General features: G+C 45.0%; 3 protein-coding genes across 9 annotated transcripts in view; 2 read left to right on the top strand and 1 right to left on the bottom strand.

Moving 5' to 3' along the window:
* The window catches only part of LOC310826186 (tigger transposable element-derived protein 1-like), a 1,677,490-nt gene that overhangs the window by 461,389 nt on the left and 1,192,325 nt on the right, over positions 1-23,776 (bottom strand). The window lies entirely within an intron of this gene.
* LOC310826161 (aldo-keto reductase family 1 member C3-like) overlaps positions 1-23,776 on the top strand; it is a 43,534-nt gene that overhangs the window by 12,732 nt on the left and 7,026 nt on the right. The gene's annotated exons all lie outside the window — the stretch shown is intronic.
* LOC310826163 (aldo-keto reductase family 1 member C3-like) overlaps positions 1,462-23,776 on the top strand; it is a 38,450-nt gene continuing 16,135 nt past the window's right edge. For 2 of the 7 annotated variants that reach the window (XM_083700852.1, XM_083700857.1), the window contains exon 1: positions 21,273-21,476. In XM_083700852.1, coding sequence (XP_083556978.1) covers positions 21,390-21,476 — 87 coding nt within the window. In that variant the 5' untranslated portion in view covers positions 21,273-21,389. Of the gene's footprint in view, positions 1,677-3,748; positions 3,917-5,612; positions 5,730-6,748; positions 6,827-7,071; positions 7,195-10,867; positions 10,978-12,010; positions 12,177-13,842; positions 13,926-21,262; positions 21,477-22,960; positions 23,114-23,776 lie in introns of those variants that run through there. The other 5 variants (XM_083700855.1, XM_083700854.1, XM_083700853.1 and 2 more) reach the window with 5 other exon arrangements.

Consider the following 23,776-nt stretch of genomic DNA (forward strand, 5'->3'; position numbering starts at 1 on the left):
AATCAAGCCAGTGGCCCATCTAGTCCAGCAACCTGTTCTCCAGTGGCCAACCAGATGTCTGTGGGAAGCAGGACACGAGGGGAAACTTCTAAATTACAAAGTCGCTGCTTCCACTTCTGAGGAAGGGATGGGCAGGAATGACCATTGCTGGCTCTGAGGTCCTCTGCTGGCTGTGGGGAGGAAAGAGGGTTTCAATTGTCTGCCAGCTTGACCTGAAATGACTTCTGACCATGTTATACGCATGCATTCTATCCTCTGGAATCTGTAACAATATTCAAAATGTCCTTGCTGAAATCATTTGTTGCTACTTGCTGTCTCCCACTCAGTCCCTCCAGTACAGGCTGAGGCTGTGGACACGCTTCCTTTTAATCTGCATTCAGGCTGAGCACTCTGCACATGGCGCCACATTCCACATCCTTCATCCATCCTACCATTTCTTATCGTGCATTGCATTCTGACAGTGTTTACTCCAAACCAGAAGATGACTGTGTAACAAACACACCCTGAGGGACAGCTCAGTTGGTACAGCATGAGACTCTAATCTCAGCGTTGTGGGTTTGAGCCCCACGTTGGGCGAAAGATTCCTGCATTGCATGGGGTTGAAATAGATGGTCCTCACTGTCCCTTCCAAGTCCACATTTCTATGATCCTATGATTTGGAGCACTTTTAAAGCATATGACCCCTCGAAAAGAACTATGGGAACTGTAGTTTACCCCTCACAAAGCTCCCATTCCCAGCATCTTTCACAAATTTCAGTTCCCAGGATTCTTTGGGAATGTCGTGCACATCAAATGTGCTTTACATGTGCTGGCAAAGTTGCATGCTCCTTTCCTTCCTTACATCCTTTGTGTGTTCATTGGCTCTCAGAATACCCAGCTTCTTTGGGTTAACAGATGCCTCCACAAATTTCATTTCTTATTTTTTTTAAGATCATATTTATTTTCATTTCAATACTACAGCCTGAAGAAAAGGTCTGCCTAGCTCTTCGGCTTGGTTTTCCTATGTCTAACGTTTACTGATCTAACAAAGAGGTGAAGCTTCTTGATCAAAGATTGCATTCCTTTATTGGAACGGGAAGAAGGAGGAGGAGGAGGAGGAGGAGGAGGAGGAGGAGGAGAAGAAGAAGAAGAAGAAGAAGAAGAAGAAGAAGAAGAAGAAGAAGAAGAAGAAGAAGAAGAAGAAGAAGAAGAAAAAGACAGCTATTTTTTTATCCTGTGAAAGCAATGCTGCTAACTCATCAATGAAAACTGCTGGTGTAGCAAGAGACATACTGCTGAAAATTATTTATTAAAAGTTGGAAATAGGTTATTTATCCTGAGAATGCAATGCTGCTAAGTCAACAATGAAAATTGTGGGGCATCAAAGGACATTCTACTGAAAGTTATTGATTAAAAGTTGGCCTTAGGTTCACTGCCTTTCTCTCTCATTTCTTCCGAGTATTTAAGCACTCCCCTCCTATCCTGCCAACAGAAGTCATTTTATTGGAAACACAAACTTCATTTTTCTCACTCGAGTTTTCCCTTTCGCCACAAGAGTGTCGATCAGTTTCAGCCTGCAGCCAAGAACTGAACAAGCACAGAAGCAGAAAATGGCACTTAGCAAAGACCGTGGCATTACAATGAATGATGGGAACAAAATCCCTGTACTGGGGTTTGGAACATATACCTCGGACAATGTAAGTAACACATTTAACTCTCAGATTGTTGTAACTTGTTTTTGAAGAACAAAATGCCTGCCAGCTGCAGAGTGCTTCATACATTGCAAAGCACCGCATGATCTCACCTGATCTGAGAAGCCATTTGTGTATGAGAACGTCTTGGGTCACAGCAGCCAGGAATGCAACAGGTCCCTTGCAGCACATAAAGCTCTGCTTCTCATTCAACAAGGGTCCTGAGCCAGCAGATTCAGGAGCAAATAATGTTTTGTGCAAGACTTAGATGGTTTGTAGCTGAGAAACAGTTTCCAGTGTGAATTGCTGCAGGGTTCAAAGTCCCCAGTGCAAAACTTCTAGTGATATTTTCAAAAATATTTCTATAGAACTATAAGTGCCTACTATTACCATAGTTTTGTTGGGAGTAACAATATTATCCAAAATTATCAGCCATTAGCTAACTATTCTGGACACTAACAATAAATATAGACTCAATTCTTTATCCAAACCATCTTAATTTGGTCCATATCACCAGCAATGCAAATGAAGGGATCGGTGTCGATTCTTGTTTTGTAGTTAAATTAATTTCTAGGAATATCATGAATTTTCCAAATAAAAGTTACCACCCAGTTTTTCAAAGCAATTTTCCTTTTTCCATTTTTCCAGTTCATATGTCTGCTCCATTCACATATAAAGCGAGGGGTAGAATCTATTTTATACAAAGAGATACTTGCTGACGAAGAGACTTTCTCAATCCTTTCCTGGATATTTCTCCAATTTCACAAACATTTTAGCTGATTTTTAAAAAGAGCATTCTACAAACTTTGTTCCACTGTTTGAACCAAAATAACTGGCAAGACGGGGAGGAGGAGTTTGGATTTGATATCCTGCTTTATCACTACCCAAAGGAGTCTCAAAGTGGCTAACATTCTCCTTTCCTTCCTCCCCCACAACAAACACTCTGTGAGGTGAGTGGGGCTGAGAGACTCCAAAGAAGTGTGACTAGCCCAAGGTCACCCAGCAGCTGCATGTGGAGGAGCGGGGAAGCGAACCTGGTTCACCAGATTACGAGTCCACCGCTCTTAACCACTACACCATGTTGGCTCAGTCAAGTTAACTGATTGCTCATTTTCAATCCTGCATGTGAAGAGAGGCTCTGGCAGACAGATGAGATTACTAGGGGATCCAATGGTCAAGAAGGCGGTTTCTGTATGGGCCGTAGAGGGAAATGAGGGGCAGATGGGACTCATTCAGCTAGAGAGGTAGCCTATCTAGAAGAAGGAAAACTCTGCTCTTGAACCTCTGCTGCCTTGTGGAATATCTTCAGGAGAAGAAAAGGAGTAAACGCTACACAAATCTGGGCTGGAGTTCCTAAGACGGTTGGGTGGTGCATTGCATGCCTCCTTCTGGCAACACCTGCAGCCAAGCTGGTGCCAAATGTATTAGTCTGTGTTCCTTTGGATCACATCGGCGAGGATGAGAGAGAGGCCTTTTCATCTGGGCAGCCCAGGACCTCCATACTGACTACACAGGCTTGCACCCCAGGGAAGTCACTTTGGTGCTGCTAACACAGCAATTTTTACTTTCCCCTGGAGGCAAACTCCATTGTCTCTAGAGACAGACAGATGCCAACAAGAAGGATGGAGGGGTTCACATCACTGACTTGCTTCTTCCACGGCCATAGCCTTGGATACCAGCTGGTCAGTGCCACCTTGCCTCATGAAAGAGATCCCACAAGAGGACCCAGGCATCAGCAGGGATAGATCTAGACACATCAAAGAAGCATTTCAGTATAAAGTGCTGTAAATTTAAACAGGGAAAACAGGTAGAGATAAACAAGACTCCATTTCTCCATCTGGTGGCACAATGTTATATCGCACATGCAACACATACTGTATACATAAATTGCTTTTTCTTTACGCTTTTTCTTTCATTTCCTTTGATGTGTTTAGATCCAGCCTAGCTGAGTCCCTGAGACTCAGGTCTAGTTTGAAAATGTCCACCGATACTCAGTGTTACTTACAGGTACCCTCTGATATTAATTTCCCCACTGAAGCAGAGACCTTGACTAACCTTTTCACTTTTTCAACCCGCAGGTTCCAAAAAGTAAGTGTGAGGAGGCTGCAAAGATAGCAATAGAATACGGCTTCCGTCTTATTGATAGTGCATATGTATACCAGACAGAGGAGCACGTTGGGCGGGCTGTTCGTGCGAAGATTGCAGACGGAACAATAAAAAGGGAAGACATTTTCTACACTGGAAAAGTGAGTGAGTTTGGCATTTTTTTTAAAAAAGTGTGGTACCAGTGGTACCTCTGGTTACGGACTTAATTCGTTCCGGAGGTCCGTTCTTAACCCGGAACCGTTCTTAACCTGAGGTATCAATTTAGTGAATGGGGCCTCCCGCTGCCAACGCACCACTGGTGCACAATTTTTGTTGTCATCCTGAGGTAAAGTTCTTAACCTGAGGTACTACTTCCGGGTTAGCAGAGTCTGTAACTTGAAGTGTTTGTAACCCGAGGTGTCTGTAACCCGAGGTACCACAGTAAAATATAGCGCCTGCATTTTTTATTTTTTATTTTAAAGGGTAGAATATAGTGCCTGCATCGTGATGCAGTTACATATTTCACAGTCATTATTTAACAAAATCAGAGCAAAATGCCTCTCCCTATATAAACCTACCCAGATTCTGTGTTCATCCTCTGAGGCTCTTCTTTGTATGCCTCCTCCATGTGAGGCTCGCAGGGCAGCAGAACGAGAACGGGGCCTTTTCTGCATGGCTCCCCATTTGGGGAGTGCTCTCTGCAGGAAGGCTCATGATACACCTTTTTGAACATGTTTTTGCCAGGGGCGGAGGAAGGGGGTGCAGTGGGTGCGGACTGCCCCAGGTGTCACCACTGACGGGGTGACAAAATGCCAGGCAGCACTCACCGTGGGGCCTGCAGCACGCCTGAGCCACACATCTCTCCAAGCGGCTTCCTCTGCCACTGGTTATTGGAAGGAGGGATTCCTGTATTGTTGCTTCTGTTTTGACTATTTATTTGTGCCCCCTCAGATAGTAGTTCATGGGATAGTTCATGAGTGCTCATCTCAGCATTCTCCGCTGGGTGATCTCCACCCCACCTATCTGGGAATGAGTTCTATCTAATGTAGTAGGTTCTGAGTTCTGTGCTCTTACAAAATCGTCCATTTTACTCTGCTTGCTCTTTTGCTGTGGGATTATTTGTGGAGATGAGGCCGGTCGCTTCTTTTTCCTAGACATTTCCCCAGAGATAGAGCCACTACTAATTTCTGCTGTAAATCAGGAAGCTTGGCATCCTCCTACGATAGGGCGTGTAATCTCCACTCTTGCTGATAAGTAGTTGGTAGGTTTAGTTGATGGAGCTAATTAAGGCTTTCTCTGAGACTTTCCAAGAGTTTCTCTAAGACTTTTAACTCAAGCCCCTAACTCAAGCTTTGTAAATATATAGCTGCCAAATGACAGAGATAAAATATGGCGGCTGATAAAAGCTAATAAAAGACTGATAAAAATAATAAAAACCGCATCAACTGATGCGGAGCTCAAGTCGATGCTACCACCAACGATGCCATCTATGGTTCAGGAGGTAAGCTTTATGAATTGTGTACTGCTTTGTAATGATTTGTTGGGTCTCTGGACCATAATAAAGATTGATGATGATGATTTATTTGTGCTTTTATCTTGTGAACTGCTCCAAGATCTTTTGATGAAGGGCAATATATAAATTTCGTAAATAAATGGTAAAAATACTATTTATTAGCAATGATGACTTTAAAATTACTTTACCTCACCACAGCAATTCAAAATACTCTTCAGAACAATATTTGAGTGTGTCCTTAACACATTGCACACCAGAATAGTCATCTACCACAGCTAAAGTGTCCCGAGACCCAAAAAATCTACGGCTGTGTGAAAATATAAATCTCTTTATATTTTTGACAGCTTTGGAGTACCTTCCACCGCCCAGAGCTGGTTCGGAAATGCTTAGAGGAATCCCTGAAGAAACTCCAGTTTGACTACATGGATCTGTTCTTAATGCACAATCCATGTTCTATGAAGGTAAATAATGTCATAATGCAAGTATTGAGTACGATATATGAATTGGGGGGAGGAGGGGGGAAAGCCTACTAAAAATATTTGATTCCCCGAAGGAGCATTGGGAATTGTCATTTCCTAGACATGCTGACAGTTCTCTGCTAGAACATATCTTAATCAAGGAATGATCGCTCCCAGATTTAGGGGGAGAAGCCATGCCAGTTAAATAAAACAGCTGCATATACTTATTACATTAACTACATGGGCATCATATGAAAGAAATCATGTGCAGAGCAGGATTTGGTGACTGAGCAAGGGAAGAAAAAAGGGCTTGGAGAGATGGGGAGACAGACCTGTGCAAAGAAAGAAGACAGTTTGTTCTATGGGGCACAGAAAAAATTAAAGCATATTTGGAGAAACTGTGGCCTTCCAGATGTTCCTCAGTTGCAACTCCTATCATCCCTGATCATTGTCCTTGGTGGCTGCAGCTGATGGTAATTGGAGGCCAGCAAGGCCTGGAGATCCACTGATTCCCCACCTCTGCATTAAAAGAGACAATACTGAGTTAATATTGCAACTGGGGGATGCTGGTGAAGATGTAGTTCTTGGGCTTGCCAATCAGAAGCTCCCATTGCTCTGCCCCAGCTTCTGCCAACCTAACAGTTAGAAATCACACCAGTGCAAGTAGATAAATGAGTACCGTTGCGGAGGGAAAGTAAATGGTGTTTCCGTCATGGTATTCCGTTGCACCGGAAGAGGTTTACTCATGCTGGCTACATGACCCAGAAAGCTTTCTGAGGACAAATGCAAGCTATCTCGGTATGGAAGCGAGATGAGCACCGTAACTCCATAGTCACCTTTGACTGGACTTAACTGTCTAGGGGTCCTTAACCTTTACCGTTACCTAATATTTCACCTTAAGTATTTTTTTCCTGGATAAAGTAAACTTTATCCCTCTTGAATAAACAAGAATGTGAAATGTGGTGCTTGTGAACTTGCTTGTGAACCTGAAATGCACTCATTCCCTCCCCCTCCTTTTCTAGCCTGGACCAGATTTACTTCCCATGGGAGAAGACAAAAAATTGATTTTTGACAACGTAGATCTTCAGAAGACATGGGAGGTAGGTGCCTGGGATTAGGAAATCCATCCCTTGAGTCATTCAGATACAGAGCACACTAGCCTTACACTAGAGGAGGCATGTCCAGAACAATGACTCACACAATGGCTCCTATGAGAGCTGGTGAATTATTGCACACTCTTGGGAGTATATGAGTTAGCCTCCAATCTTAATCTGGGGGGGGGGAGTGTGGTCCCAGCTATTCAACAAACAAACACCACTCAACAAACATGTGCTTTCTTTGCCAGGCAATGGAGGCATGCAAAGATGCCGGCTTGGTGAGGTCCATCGGAGTGTCCAGCTTCACCCGTAAGCAGCTGGAAATGATCCTGAACAAGCCAGGATTGAAATACAAGCCAGTGATAAACCAGGTCAAGTGTGATTGCTTTTTTAAGGGGTTGAAAGTTTCTTTATTTAAGCTCTTTTGTGAGAGGACGTTTGTTTGGATAAACACAGCAATTCTCTGAAAAAACTTGCTTAAGGTTATAAGGTTGCAGACCAAGTCACAGTTGTGGGGTAGACTCCCCTAAATTCCTGGAACCAGTAATAGAGACTTCTGAATCCTCAGACAAAAGAAGTGTGGAGAAGTCCATAATGTTTGAAACAAGCATCTCAAGTAGAAGGAGGCCTGCAAGCAGTCAGTGTCAGGATCATTCAACAAGCAAGTAGGACTCCGATAGAGTCACATGCCCGACTGGCATGTTCTCTCCCTCCTGGTCAGTCGTTCGGGAGCTTCAAGAGCTTTCTTCTGCCCGAACATCACAGCGACTGATACCAAGAGGCATCAGCACGCTTTGGAACAGCAGAGTGTTATCAATTCGCTTGACAGACTCAGCAGCGCAGCATTTTGGCTAAACTACTTTATCAACATATAATACACTCGGAACATTCCGACTCAACTCCTCCCTCAGCAGCAGCAAACAGCAAAGAGAGAGAATAAAGGACAATAGTCCTACATCACGGAACACAGTACATGTAATACGAAACATCCCATCTCCGTCACTTCCCACACTGCGGAATGAAAACATACGCCATCATGTGATAAAACCCATCCCATGACTGCAAGCACGGGGCAAGTCAGGGCCCACACAGCCTCTTGTGGGGACTCTGGAAGTTCTCAAGTGGGGGGCGAAGGGCCTTTTAGTTAGGCATCTGGACAAAGCTGTTGCACCCAAGCAGCCCTGATTCACTTGGCCACTGATGTATATTTTGTAACCAGTGAGACCAGAGCACGCTAGTCCAAGGCATGCAATCTGGTAGCTAAGCAGGAGTGATGGACTGACAATCAGATGTGTGCAGCCGTGATCTCCCCATACCACAGAGACAGTGGTCCAGATAGCCCCACTTCAATCATGGCTTCTTTGTACCCTCTGCCCAGTCCTGATGTGCTATCCAATTCATATATGGCAGTAGAGTGGGCACCCCAGACAATTAGTTCTTATGCCCCCCATACTTTCCACCATTGATGAGCCACAGTGATGACTTGAAGTAAAGACACTTTTCACATACAAAATCCATTTACACAGGGAGGATTACTGAAAACTATACCATTACTTCCTTACATATGAGAAAATACTGCTCCCTTAAATAGAAGCATTGCCACCCAACCCCATCCCACTCCCCACTCCCCTCTTTCCCTGTTTTTTCTTCCCAACCTCACACTGTATGTAACACTAATGTCTCACAACAAATGAAACTGATCTGTAGAAAATGCAACTTGAAAAAAGAGACCATGCACATATTTTCGTAAACTAAGAAATCTTTAATAAAATAACAACAACAACAACAACAACAACTGCGCTCTTTGAAAAGTCTTGCGCCCTTCTTCCCCTAATTTTATTTTCTGATGTCTCCACTGCTCAATTTGATTGGAAATTTCAGTTTATTGAGACACTGATAAAGCAGAGTCCCAGATCATGTGCTCCACTTGATGGAAAACCAGGCATATCCCCCATCAGGCCTTTTTGCTCAACATAGACAATTCAGAGACTGAGTGGGCAGAAATAGAGACAAAAGAGACTTGGACAGTTGGACAAAATTAAAACTTTCCTTGTTAGGCCGAATTGCTGCTATTAAGATGAATGTATTGCCAAAAATGTTGTTTTTGTTTCAAACACTACAGATTGTGGACAAGACGGAGTGCTTCCGGAAGTGGCAGAGAGATATTTCTAAATTTGTCTGGCAGGGCAAAAAGCCCAGAATCAAGTTTAAGATATTAACTGACGCGAAAGAAAGAGGGGGCTTTGCCCTGCCAGACCTAAAGTTGTACTATGAAGCCGCAGCTTTCTGCTGGCTAAAAGACTGGCTACTTCTCGAAGACACTGACGTACTGGACCTAGAAGGTTTTAACAATGCTTTTGGCTGGCATGCATACTTATGGTATGACAAGGTTAAGATCAACAAGGCCTTTAAGAACCATATTGTCAGGAAAGCAGTGTTTAATGTCTGGACAAAATACAAAGACTTATTGGAAAACAAAACTCCAAGGTGGCTTTCACCTCTGGAAGCTAAGGCCCGAAAAAGACCCAATATGGAGGCCAAATGGCCAAAATATTGGGAAATATTAGAAAAAGATGGAGACAATTGGAAATTGCAGAGTTTGGAGGAAAAGAAGGATAAAGTGCGAGACTGGTTACACTATGCTCAGATTAAAGAAGTGTTTAAAAATGACAAAAAGTTAGGGTTCCAGGTGGAGAAATCGAAGTTGGAAACAGAACTGTTAGAACCTAAGACTAAGGTACTTTCAAGAATGTATAACTTGCTGTTAAAATGGAACACACAAGATGAAATGGTGAAATCGGCTATGATAAAGTGGGCACAGGACATAGGGCATAATATCATGTTTGAGGACTGGGAAAGGTTGTGGACCAACGGGCTGAACTTCACTGCATGTAATGCTTTGAAGGAAAATGTAATGAAAATGATATATAGATGGTACATGACCCCAGTTAAACTTGCCAAAATATACCATTTGTCTGATAACAAATGTTGGAAATGTAAAGAAAATGATGTCACATTCTTTCACCTCTGGTGGACTTGCCCTGGGAAATGATATATAATGAGCTGAAAAAGGTATTTAAGTATACCTTCACTAAGAAACCAGAGGCCTTCCTTCTGGGTATTGTCGGCCAGAAGGTGTTAAAGAAGGACCTAACATTTTTTATGTATGCAACAACGGCAGCAAGGATACTCATCGCTAAGAAATGGAAAACTCAAGATCTACCCACACTGGAAGAGTGGCAGATGCAACTGATCGACTATATGGAACTGGCCGAGATGACTGGCAGAATCCGAGACCTGGGAGAGGAGAGGGTTGAAGAAGACTGGAAGAAATTTAAGATTTATTTAAAAAAACATTGCAATTTGACTGAATGTTAAGAAAGGATGCTAGATCATAAATAATTGTGCACCACTAAATTAGATGGAATTAAGATGACAAGTAAGTTGAGGAAAAATTATAAACCTATTGGAGAATTAACAGACTATAGTTAAATGAATGTGACACAAGATTGTAAACAAGATGATAAATTGCGGGCAAGAATTGACAATGATGCAAGTGGGAGTGGGAGATGTGAGGGAGTCCAAAGAAGTTAAGAAGGTATGTTATGATATATGCTACACTGTTTTTTATTTTTGCATTTATGTTTAAAAATCTTAATAAATATATATATATATATATATATAAAAAGAAATAGAGACACTGCAGGCAGGACAGTGCGCCCAGGATATTTCTTCTTTGGGTATAATGACTCAACAGGGCTGGAGTGAGAGGAGATTGAGGGGGAATAAGCCCTGTCCCCCATCTTCAGCTAACACACATTTCACGGATGAGGAGCGTGGCAATGGAAACCACAAATGCAAGAATGGTCCTCTAAAGATTCTGATGCATCAGAAAACACAACACACTTTAAGAAAGGTAACAGCTGAATATTTCAAGAAACAATAGCATTGATCTGCTTTTCTGTCTTTCCTTTATTTCACAGTAGTTTTTGTTTCATCTAAATTCTCACTTTTGGGTTGTGTTGGGGGATTTTGAAACTGCAGGTTGAATGCCAGCCTTATCGGAACCAAAGCAAACTGCTGGACTTCTGCAAGTCAAACGATATCATCCTAGAAGGATATTGTGTCCTGGGATCCCAAAGGGACCCAAGATGGTAAGAGGTGAAGCCAAAATGTTTGGGGACCATCTCAGGCAACCACCTAGGCCCAATATTCCCCAGCATCTACATCAGCTCTTTAGGCTGCATACTGGGTCCCACAATTAATAAAGATCCTCATTTTGGATACCAGCACCAGGGCCTTTTATGTAGTGGCCCCACATTTTGAGAAATCATTCCACAGAGAAATCTACAGAGCTCTTCCCATCCCATTATAGACATTATCAGAAACCTTGCATACCCCCCCCCCCCCAATACTGATTGTACTCCAGCAAAGAAAAATACCTCTTTTGTGCATGGATGCTACCATTTTGGCTGCAGAATGATCCACGTGCAAAGTATGAGTTTGTGATTTATTGGGAGAAGAGCACTATACTAAAAACTTGTCAATATCCTTATTAAACTGTGGGGTGCAGAAATTGACACAGTATTCAAGGTGAAGTCTGACCAATGCATAATAAAAATGGTAAAGGGACCACTGACCATTAGGTCCAGTCATGACCAACTCTGGGGTTGCGGCGCTCATCTCGCTTTATTGGCTGAGGGAGCCAGCACACAGCATCCGGGTCATGTGGCCAGCATGACTAAGCCGCTTCTGGCGAACCAGAGCAGCGCACGGAAACGCCGTTTACCTTACTGCCGGAGCGTTACCTATTTATCTACTTGCACTTTGATGTGCTTTTGAACTGCTAAGTTGGCAGGAGCAGGGACAGAGCAACAGGAGCTCACCCCGTCGGGGGGATTCGAACCACGAACCTTCTGATCGGCAAGTCCTAGGCTCTGTGGTTTAACCCACAGTGCCACCCGTGTCCCTATTCCCTCGATCGGAACACTATACATCTGCTGAAGCAGCCTAGAATAGCATTAGCTTCTCTTCCTGCTGCATCACACTGTGACTTATGTTAAGCTTGTGGTCTACTAAGACCCCTAGATCCTTTTCATATATACTCTCATCTCATATGCCCCTCATCCTATATTTGTGCATCTTGACACCAGAAACCCACCTTCTCTCCTTATTGCTCTCCAACAGGTTAAATCCGGACGCTCCTCCCCTGCTTGAAGACTCTTTGTTGGTTGCGATTGCCAAGAAGTACAACAAAAGCCCAGCTCTCGTGGCTATTCGCTACCAACTGCAGCGTGGCCTGGTGGTCCTAGTGAAGGCTGACACCAGAGAGCAAATTGAGGAAGACATCCAGGTAAAGCAGCATATATTAATCCATTAAAAAACAATACTGAAAAAGCACATCATTTGGACACTGTGATCTCACGGGTCACATAACTGGTGCTGGGGTATGGGAGCGAAGATACACATCTAATCCACCATGAATTTGTTTATTGTTTAAAGCTATTCAAGTTGCTGGCTGTCACTGCCTCCCATGGGAGCAAGTTCGGTAGTTTAGCTATACACTGCATAATAATAATAATAATAATAATAATAATAATAATAATAATAATAATAATAATGTATTTATATGCCGTCCATCTGGCTGGGTTTCGCCAGCTACTCTGGGAGAGCGCCGATTCCTTCCTGAAACTACAATTGGCATCGATACCCGTGAGTAAGAACTTCAAAACAACTATTAACGGGACTCAAAAACTTGGATTTGGCTGAAAACGGGAGGCATTAAATCAAGGAAGTCTGCCCCCCGGAAACTGCATGTTTAATCAAGCAACGAAAAAATCAAGTTGTTTTTATATGACAAGTACTCTGGGCAGCTCCCAACAGAATGTTAAAAGCACAATAAAACATCAACGAAGCCGCCCGTCAGCATTTTAAAATCGCCCCGGGACAGCGGATGAATTCTCCGCTGTCCCGGGGCGATTTAAAAGCCCCCGGGAAGGCAGGCAGGGGGGACAAAGACTTTTGTCCCCCGCCCGCCTTCAGAAGAGGTCCAGAGGGCTCTCCAAGCTGCGGATAGCAGCCTGCTGCCCCGCGTGAGGGGCAGCAGGCTGCTATCCACAGCCTAGGCGGGAACTCTTCTGAAGGCTGGCGGGGGAGAAGGGCTTTTCTTCCCACCGCCAGCCTTCAGCCTTCAGAAGCGCTGCGCACCTTCCCCTCTGTTCCCGGACCTGTCCTGAAGGCTTGCGGTGGGAGGAGGGCTTTCCTCCCCACCGCCAACATTCAGAATGCTGTTCTGAAGGTTGGCGGTGGGGAGGAAAAACCCTCCTCCCACCGCAAGCCCCGGGAACAGAGGAGAAGCCCTTCGCGCCTTCTCCTCTGTTCCCGGACCTCCCACCGCAAGCCTTAGGACAGGTCCGGGAACAGAGAAGGTGCGCTGCGCTTCCCCACTGTCCCCGGAGATTTCCCTATGGGCTTTCGTCTTGCGAAGCAAGCCCATAGGGAAATTCGTCTTGCGAAGCCGCTAAAAAATTGGAAAACCCTTTCGTCTTGTGGGTTTTTCGTTTAGCGAGGCATTCGTCTTGCGGGGCACCACTGTAGTTGTTTATTTCCTTCACATCTGATGGGAGGACATTCCACAGGGTGGGTACCACTATCAAGAAGGCACAGCTGTGAGTACTGAAGAAGTACTAAACTACATTTGCTGGGTTGTGACTTCCCTCATCCCTGACCCATTGGACATGATGGCGGAGACTGATGGGGAGTTGGAGTCCATCCACATCTGGGGGGCCACAGTTTCCCCATTCCTATTCTATTGCAAACCTACATTACTATGCATATAAAATTCCCTCAATGGGAGGACATCTGGACTGAAGCTGTTAAATGAAGGAATTCAACTTTGGAAGGTGGTAGCAAAGTTCGCTTTGGTTTCTCTGTGGCTGGAAAAAGGTGATCAGCTCTGAGGTGCAAAAAGAAGGCATGATTAAAAACACCTCAGCATTATTTTTTTCTCCTCCTAACAGGCATTTACTTTCCAGCTGTCTGAGGAGGATATGAAATCCATTGATGGCCTTCACAAAAGCATGAGCTATTTAAAAGCGGAAGCGTAAGTCATATTTAAATAGTATGCATATGAATACATAAAAGTGCTTCACACAAGAATTCATACTGCGAGAGCAAAAGGAAGAAGAGATCTAGCATCCATCTCTTTTCTTCGTAGAGAATTAGGTGAAATTATAGAAGCAATTACTGTGGATACTTTGTACCAAATCGTATGGACAAGTGTCCATGTCATAGAATTGTAGAGTTGGGAGCAGTGGCGTAGCGTGGGTTGTCAGCACCTGGGGCAAGGCAAGTAATTTGTGCCCCCTAACTCGTGGATTTGCGCCCCCTAACCCGTGGATTTGCGCCCCTAACCCTACCCCCAGATGTTGCGCCCAGTGCGGCCGGCCCCCCCTGCACCCCCCAAGCTATGCCACTGGTTGGGAGGGACCATGGGGGTCATCTAGTCCAACCCCCTGCAATGCAGGAATCTTTTGCCCAGCGCGGGGCTCAAACCCATGGCCCTGAGATCAAGAGTTCCATCCATTCCCGACTGAGCTATCCCAGTAGTTTTTGGCCCTAGACAGTCTTGAAAAAGTCCAGTTTCTGACAAGATGTAATGTTTGGGGTGGACGTCTAAACTCCCCATAATTTACCCCATGGTACTTCAGGATCCTTTTCCACTATAAAAAGCTGATATGTTTGCTCGAGAGCAAACAGGCAAGACTCCGACCTGTCTTTTCCAGCTTTTATTCTTAGTGCAAACTATTTACAGTGAAGAGCGTCGTAAATTCATGCCTGGGGCTCAATCACTAGCAGAATCTGGGAGTGGTCGGTCTTTGTACCAGTTTAAGCTTTCTTCAGTTTAAGCTTGAATTTTGCTTTAAGAAGCTGGTGATCTGAGCCACAGTCAGCTCCAGGTCTTGTCTTTGCTGACTGTATAGAGCTTCTCATCTTTGGCTGCAAAGAATATAATCAATCTGATTTCGATGCTGCCCATCTGGTGATGTTCATGTGTAGAGTCGTCTCTTCTGTTGTTGGAAAAGAGTGTTTGTGATGACCAGCTTGTTCTATTGACAGAACTCTATTAGCCTTTGCCCTGCTTCGTTTTGATCTCCAAGGCCAAACTTGCCAGTTGTTCCTTTTTATCTCTTGATTCCCTACTTTAGCATTCCAATCCCCTATAATGAGAAGAACATCCTTGTTTGGTGTCACTTCTATAAGGTGTTGTAAGTCTTCATAGAATTGGTCAATTTCAGTTTCTTCAGCACCAGTAGTTGGTGCATAAACTTGGATTACTGTGATGTTAAAAGGTCTGCCTTGGATTTGTATCGAGATCATTCTATCATTTTTGAGATTGCATCCCAGTACAGCTTTCACCACTCTTTTGTTGACTATGAGGGCCACTCCATTTCTTTTATGGGTTTCTTGCCCACAGTAGTAAATATGATGATCATCCGAACTGAATTCGCCCATTCCCGTCCATTTTAGTTCACTGAGGCCCAGGATGTCAATATTTATTCTTGCCATCTCATTTTTGACCACATGCAACTTACCCAGGTTCATGGTTCTTACATTCCAGGTTCCTATGCAATATTTTTGTTTACAGCATTGGACTTTCCTTTCGCTTCCAGGCATATCCGCAACTAAGCGACCTTTCAGCTTTGGCCCAGCCGCTTCATCAGCTCTGAATTTACTTGTACTTATCCTCCGCTCTTCCTCAGTAGCATGTTGGACGCCTTCCAACCTGAGGGGCTCATCTTCCAGCATCATAACTTTTATATGCCTGTTGTCTTTGTCCATGGAGTTTTCTTGGCAGGGATACTGGAGTGGCTTGCCGATTCCTGCTCCAGGTGGATCATGTTTGGTCAAAACTCTCCCCTATGACCTGTCCATCTTGGGTGGCCATGCACAACATAGTTCATAGCTTCTCTGAGTTACTCAAGCCCCTTCGCCACGGCAAGGCAGTGATCCATGAAGGGGCCTCCATCCCTAGTTCTCCCTAATGTGTCAAACAGCAATTACAAGGGGGTGAGTTGTATATTGAAAATAGCACAGGGGGGGGGGGAGGATTTACTTTCATTAAAAGAAGCAGCTGCATAGCCTGAGATTTATTGCCAAGATGATTTGAAATAACTTCAGAAAATAAGAAGAGCTGCTGAATCAAGCCAGTGGCCCATCTAGTCCAGCAACCTGTTCTCCCAGTGGCCAACCAGATTCCTGTGGGAAGCAGGACAGGAGGGGAAACTTCCAAATTACAAAGCCGCTGCTTCCATTTCTGAGGAAGGGATGGGCAGGAATGACCATTGCTGGCTCTGAGGTCCTCTGCTGGCTGTGAGGAGGAAAGAGCACAGGGTTTCGATTGTTTGCCAGCTCAACCTGAAATGACTTCTGGCCATGTTATATGCATGCATTCTATCCTCTGGAATCTGTAACAATATTCAAAATGTCCTTGCTGTAATTATTTGTTGCTACTTGCAGTCTCCCAATCAGTCCCTCCAGTAAAGGCTGAGGCTGTGGAACGCTTCCTTTTAATCTGCATTCAGGCTGAGGATTGTGCACACGGTGCCATGTTCCACATCCTTTATCCATCCTAACCTTGCTTATGGTGCATTGCAGAAGATGACTGTGTAAACAAACACACCCTGAGGGACAGCTCAGTTGGTACAGCATGAGACTCTAATCTCAGCGTTGTGGGTTTGAGCCCCACGATGGGCGAACAATTCCTGCATTGCAAGGGGTTGAAATAGATGGTCCTCACTGTCGCTTCCAAGTCCACATTTCTATGATGCTATGATTTGGAGCACTTTTAAAGCATATGACCCCTCGAAAAGAACTCTGGGAACTGTAGTTTACCCCTCACAAAGCTCCCATTCCCAGCATCTTTAACAAATCTCAGTTCCCAGGATTCTTTGGGACCATCGGCTGGGTGAGGACTGCAGGGCCTACTCCCTTCCAGGGCCTTTTAAAACTGGCCCAGGGGGTGTGGCGCAGGCCCTCTCTCCCAGCTATAAAGGGACTCCTGCTGCGGTGAGGCCTCGGACCATCGGCTGTGGGGAGGACTGCAGGGCCTGCTCCCTTCCAGGGCCTTTTAAAACTGGCCCAGGGGGCGTGGCCCAGGCCCTCTCTCCCAGCTATAAAGGGACTCCTGCTGCGGTGAGGTCTCGGACCATCGGCTGGGTGAGGACTGCAGGGCCTGCTCCCTTCCAGGGCCTTCTCCAACTGGCCCAGGGGGCGTGGCCCAGGCCCTTATTTGGAGCAAACTTTTGGTGAAGTGTGGGAAGTGTTCTGCCATTGCTTCCCTGTTCCAGGTGGTAAATGTGCTTTAAAATGTCCTCAAGCAGTCGGTGGAAATTTAAATTTTTATTTCTTTTTCTGCTTTTTTGCTTTGTTGGGGTAGGTGGGTGGGATGGATAGTTGGTTGGGGATTAATTTTAGTATAATTGCTCTGTTCCTTTGTTGTTGTTGTTTTATTGGTTCTGTATAGTTTGTGTTTTGTTTTTAAGGGGCGGGATCAGGGCTGCCTGGGAGTGGGTCCCCAGCCAACATGATGGCTAGGACAAGTTCCACGGGGGGGAAGCACTGGGACATCCGATCTCTGTGATCATGGGCAGGAGGCGGAGTTACGCTAAGACCAGACCATGTCATTACCAAGGAGGCAGGTTTAGTCGTTGTTTGAAGACTATCCCTGCCTCCGGGTCTGGCCTTGACCGGATGGATACTGGAATCAACAGGGGAAACCCACATGACCTGAAAGTGTTGCTGTGCAATACCAGGTCAATGATGAATAAAACCACTGCCATCCACGACTTGATTGTGGATGGAGGATTTGACCTGGCATGTGTGACAGAGACCTGGTTGGAGGAAGCAGATGGGCCTGTCCTTGCCGCTGCTTGCCCACCAGGTTTCTCTTACGCACAGCAACCCAGGTCATGTGGGCGGGGAGGGGGGGTTGCAGTGATTTTTAGGAAGTCACTAGCTTGCACCAGGCGTCCAACTGGGAAGATCCAGTTCTCTGAGTGCATGTTCTGGAAGTTGGGCAATAGGGGCAGTACAGGATTCCTTTTGGTGTACCGACCTCCCTGCTGCACCAAGGATTCCCTGTCCGAGCTGCTTCAGGTCATGGCGGATTTTCTCCTGGAGACACCTAGTTTGCTTGTCCTAGGGGATTTTAACATCCATGCCGACACGACCTTACAAGGGGCCGCTCGGGACTTTGTGGAAAGCTGGCCTCCATGGGGCTGTCCCTGAATAAGTCTGGCCCAACCCATAGCCGTGGACATGCCTTAGACCTGGTGTTCACCTCTAGTGACATGGGTGATCAGACACTAAGTAAAAGTGAAACAAAAGAAGTGCCATGGTCAGATCACTTCCTGGTGCAACTGGACTTCTCCGCGACCCTTCCCCTCTGCAGGGAGGTGGGACCTATTCGGATGGTCCACCCCCGCCACTTAATGGATCCAAATGGTTTCCAGAGAGTGGTAGGGGATGCTTTATCCCATGTTGATGGCCTTTCAGCTGATTCCCTGGTGGCCCGCTGGAATGCGTAGTTAACCAGGGCTATTGACTGTCTGGCTCCGAAGCGCCCTCTCCGATTGCATGGAGCCCGGACAGCCCCGTGGTTTTCTTCGGAGCTGAGGGCGATGAAACAATCGCCGAGACGGCTAGAGCGTCGGTGGCAGAAAACTCATTCCGAATCTGACCGGACACAGGTCAGAGCTCAATGTCGAGCCTACCAAGTGGCGATAGCGACGGCGAAGAAGACTTTCTTCACTGCCTCTATTGCATCTGCAAAAAATAGTAGCAGGAGACTCTTTCAGGTGGTTCGCAATTTAACGGAACCACCTTTACCACCGGGGCCTTGTAAAGACCCCAAGATCTCCTGCAATGATTTTGCAAAGTTTTTTGCAGATAAAATTACTCATATTCGGAAGGAGCTAGACACCACCGTGGGAGCAGGGCTGGGGCGGGAGAGTGCTAGAGCTCTGTCTGGTCAAGTTGCATGGAATCAATTTCAATCCGTTACCCCCGAGGATGTGGACAGGCTGCTTGGTTGCGTGAAACCAACCACCTGTCTCCTTGATCCTTGCCCATCCTGGCTAATAAAAGCGAGCCGGGAAGGGCTGGGCGATGGGCTCTGCGGGGTGGTGAATGCTTCCCTCTGTGAGGGAACATTCCCAGATCCTCTGAAAGAGGCGGTCATTAAACCGCTTCTTAAAAAACCATCTTTAGACCCGGCCAGTATGGCCAACTATCGCCCAGTCTCAAATCTTCCATTCTTGGGCAAGGTGATTGAGCGCGTGGTTGCTGAACAACTCCAGGCATGCCTGGAGGATGCGGACCATTTGGATCCCTTCCAATCAGGATTCAGGCCTCACCATGGGACTGAAACTGCCTTGGTCGCACTGGTTGATGATCTCCGGCGAGCTAGGGACAAAGGTGAGAGTTGTTTCCTGGTTCTGCTGGATCTCAGCGGCCTTTGATACAATCGACCATAACATCCTTCTGGACCGTCTAGAGGGGCTGGGAGCTGGGGGCACTGTTATACAGTGGTTTCGCTCCTTCCTCCTGGGCTATGTTCAGAAAGTGGGGGGGGGATGAGTGTTCAGACCCCTGGGCCCTCACTTGTGGGGTGCCTCAGGGTTCCATCCTCTCCCCCATGCTTTTTAACATCTATATGAAGCCGCTGGGAGAGATCATCAGGGGGTTTGGACTGGGTGCCCATCAATATGCAGATGATACCCAGCTCTACCTCTCTTTCAAATCAGAACCAGTGAAGGCGGTGAAGGTCCTGTGTGAGTGCCTGGAGGTGGTTGGAGGATGGATGGCGGCTAATGGATTGAAGTTGAATCCTGACAAGACAGAAGTACTGTTTTGGGGGGACAGGGGGCGGGCTGGTGTGGAGGACTCCCTGGCCCTGAATAGGGTAACTGTGCCCCTGAAGGACCAGGTGCGCAGCCTGGGAGTCATTTTGGACTCACAGCTGTCCATGGAGGCGCAGGTCAATTCTGTATCCAGGGCAGCTGTCTACCAACTCCACCTGGTACGCAGGCTGAGACCCTACCTGCCCGCGGACTGTCTCGCCAGAGTGGTGCATGCTCTAGTTATCTTCCACTTGGACTACTGCAATGCGCTCTACGTGGGGCTACCTTTGAAGGTGACTCGGAAACTACAACTAATCCAGAATGCGGCAGCTAGACTGGTGACTGGGGGCGGCTGCCCAGACCACATAACACCGGTCTTGAAAGACCTACATTGGCTCCCAGTACGTTTCCAAGCACAATTCAAAGTGCTGGTGTTGACTTTTAAAGCCCTAAACGGCCTCGGCCCAGTATACCTGAAGGAGCGTCTCCACCCCCATCGTTCTGCCCGGACGCTGAGGTCCAGCGCCGAGGGCCTTCTGGCGGTTCCCTCATTGCGAGAAGCAAAGCTACAGGGAACCAGGCAGAGGGCCTTCTCGGTAGTGGCGCCCGCCCTGTGGAATGCCCTCCCATCAGATGTCAAAGCGATAAATAACTACCTGACATTCAGAAGACATCTTAAGGCAGCCCTGTTCAGGGAAGTTTTTAATCTGTGATATTTTACTGTATTTTTGGTTTCTATGGAAGCCGCCCAGAGTGGCTGGGGAAACTCAGCCAGATGGGCAGGGTACAAATAAATTATTATTATTATTATTATTATTATTATTAGGGAATGTTGTGCACATCAAATGTGTTTTACATGTGCTGGCAAAGTGTACACAGCCAGAGGCAGTTTGGGATCTTAGTTGTATGCTCCTTTCCTTCCTTACATCCTTTGTGTGTTCATTGGCACTCAGAACACCCAGCTTCATTGGGTTAACAGATGCCTCCACATATTTCATTTCTTATTTTTTTAAGATCATATGTGTTTTCACTTCAATACTACAGCCTGAAGAAAAGGTTTGCATAGCTTTTAAGCTTGCTTTTTGTATGTCTAACATTTACTGATCTAACAAAGAGGTGAAGTTTCTTGATTGAAGATTGCAATCGGCCTCTGCATTACTTTATTGGAACAGAAGAAGAAGAGGAGGAGGAAGAGAAAGAGAAAGAGGAAGAGGAAGAAGAGGAAGAGGAAGAGGAAGAGGAAGAAGAAGAAGAAGAAGAAGAAGAAGAAGAAGAAGAAGACAGGTGTTTTTTTATCCTGTGAAAGCACTGCTGCTAACTCAACAATGAAAACTGCTGGTGTAGCAAGGGACCTTCTGCTGAAAATTACTGTTTAAAAGTTGGACCTAGTTAATTTATCCTGAGAATGCAATGCTGCTAAGTCAACAATGAAAGCTGCTGGTGTACCTAAGGATAATCTAATGAAAGTTACTGATTAAAAGTTGGCCTTAGGTTCACTGCCCTTCTCCCTCATTTCTTCGGGTTATTTAAGCACTCCCCTCCTATCATGCCAACAGAAGGCATTTCATTGGAAACACCAACTTCATTTTTCTCACTCTTTTGCCACTAGACTAGAGTGTTGATCAGTTTCAGCCTGCAGAACTGAACAAGCACAGAAGCAGGAAATGGCGCTTAGCAAAGACCGTGGAATTACAATGAATGATGGGAACAAAATCCCCATACTGGGATTTGGAACCTATCCCCAAGAAGCTGTAAGTAAAACATTTAACTCTCACAATTGTAGTAACTTGTTTTTGAGGAACCAAATGCCTGCCAGCTGCACCGTGCTTCATACATTGCATTGAAAAGCACAGGACTACGTACCTGACCTGATCTGAGAAGCCAATTGTGCATGAGAACCTCTTGTGTCACAGCAGCCAAGAATACAACATAAAGCGCTGCTTTGACTCTCAATTTGTTCGGGAACAAGGTACAACTGTAGCTGTTAGAATCAAATCAACTGACATATAGATAACCTGTCTGAAGGTAAAACTGAAGATTAAATTCCACACACTAATCCATGGGTAGGCAAACTAAGGCCCGGGGACCGGATCCAGCCCAATTGCCTTCTAGATCCAGCCCGTGGACAGTCCGGGAATCAGTAGAATGTGCCATTTTATTTAAAATGCAACACTGGGTTATTTGTGGGGCCTGCCTGGTGTTTTTACATGAGTAGAATGTGTGCTTTTATTTAAAATGCACCTCTAGGTTATTTGTGGGGCATAGGAATTCGTTGATTTTTCCCCCTACAAAATATAGTCCGGCCCCCCATAAGGTCTGAGGGACAGTGTACCGGCCCCCTGCTGAAAACGTTTGGTGACGCCTGCACTAATCAATGGTTTGTAGCTGAGAAACAGTATCCAGTGTGAATTGCTGCAGGGTTCAAAGTCCCCAGTGCAATATTTCTAGTGATATTTTTTAAAACATATTTCTATATTTAAAAAAAAATATTTCTATAGAACTCTAAGTGCCTACTATTAGTTTTGTTGGGAGTAACAATATTATTCAAACTCCCCAGGCATTAGCTAACTATTCTGGACACTAACAATAAATATAGAATCAATTCTTCATCCAAACCATCTTCATTTCTTTCATTCCATATCACCAGCAATGCAAATGAAGGGATTGGTGTCGATTCTTGTTAAATTAATTTCCAGGAACATCATGAATCTACCAAATAAAAGCTACTACTAGGTTTTTGAAGGAATTTTCCTTTTTCCATTTTTCCAATTCCTATGTCTCTCCACTCACATATAAAGCAAGGGTAGAATCTATTTTATAAAGATACATGCTGACGAAGAGACTTTCTCAAACCCTTCTTGGATATCTCTCCTATTTCACAAACATTTAAACCAGTTTTTTAAAAAGAGCATTCTACAAACTATGTCTCAACAGAGTTCCACTGTTTGAACCAAAATAACTGACAAGTTAATTGATTGCTCATTTTCAATCCTGCTTGCCATTCGGTGGCACAATGTTATTTCGCATAATACAATGCATATAAATCACTTTTTTTATATGCTTTTTCTTTCTTTTCCTTTGATGTGTCTAGACCCAGCCTAGCTGAGTCCATGGGACTCAATCTAGTTTGACAATGTCCACCAACACTCAAGGTTACTTACAGGTACTCTTTTATATTAATTTCTCCACTGAAGCAGAGACATTGACTAAATTTTCCCCCTTTTCAACCGGCAAGTGTGAGGAGGCTACAAAGACAGCAATAGATTTCGGCTTCCGTCATATTGATGGCGCATATGTATACCAGTCTGAGGAGCAAGTTGGGCGGGCTGTTCGTGCGAAGATTTCAGATGGAACAGTAAAAAGGGAAGACATTTTCTACACTGGAAAAGTGAGTGAGTTTGGCAATGTTTTTTTAAAAAATGAGTAAACTATAGTGCCTGCATCATGATGCAATTTCACAGACATTATTTAAGAAAATCAGAGCAAAATGCCTCTCCCTATATAAACCTACCCAGACTCTGCATTCATCCTCTGAGGCTCTGCTTTGTATGATTCCTCCATGTGAGGCTCGGAGGGAGGCAAAACAAGGACAAGGCCTTTTCTGCATGGCTCCCCATTTGGGGAATGCTCTCTGCAGGGAGGTTCATTATACACCTCTAAGCGCCAGGAGAAAATGTTCCTCTTCAACCAGGCCTTGGGCTGATTCATATTCTACACCCTTTTAAAACCTTTTTGTGGGAGGAGGGATTACAGTTTTGTTGCTTCTGTTTTGACTATTTATTTGTGCTTTTATCTTGTGAACCACCCTGAGATCTTTTGATGAAGGGCAATATAGAAATTTAATAAATAAATAGTAAAATATTTTTTATTAGCAATAATTATATTTTAAATTACTTCACTTACTTCACCACAGCAATTCAAAATACTCTTCAGAACAATATTTGAGTGTGTCCTTAACACTGTGCACACTAGAATAGTCATCAGCCACAGCTAAATTGTCCCGAGACCCAAAAACTCTATGGCTGTGTGAAAATATAAATATCTTCATATT

This window comes from Podarcis gaigeae (genome assembly GCF_964106915.1).
Source record: "Podarcis gaigeae genome assembly, chromosome: 10".
Classification (NCBI taxonomy): Eukaryota; Metazoa; Chordata; class Lepidosauria; order Squamata; family Lacertidae; genus Podarcis; species Podarcis gaigeae.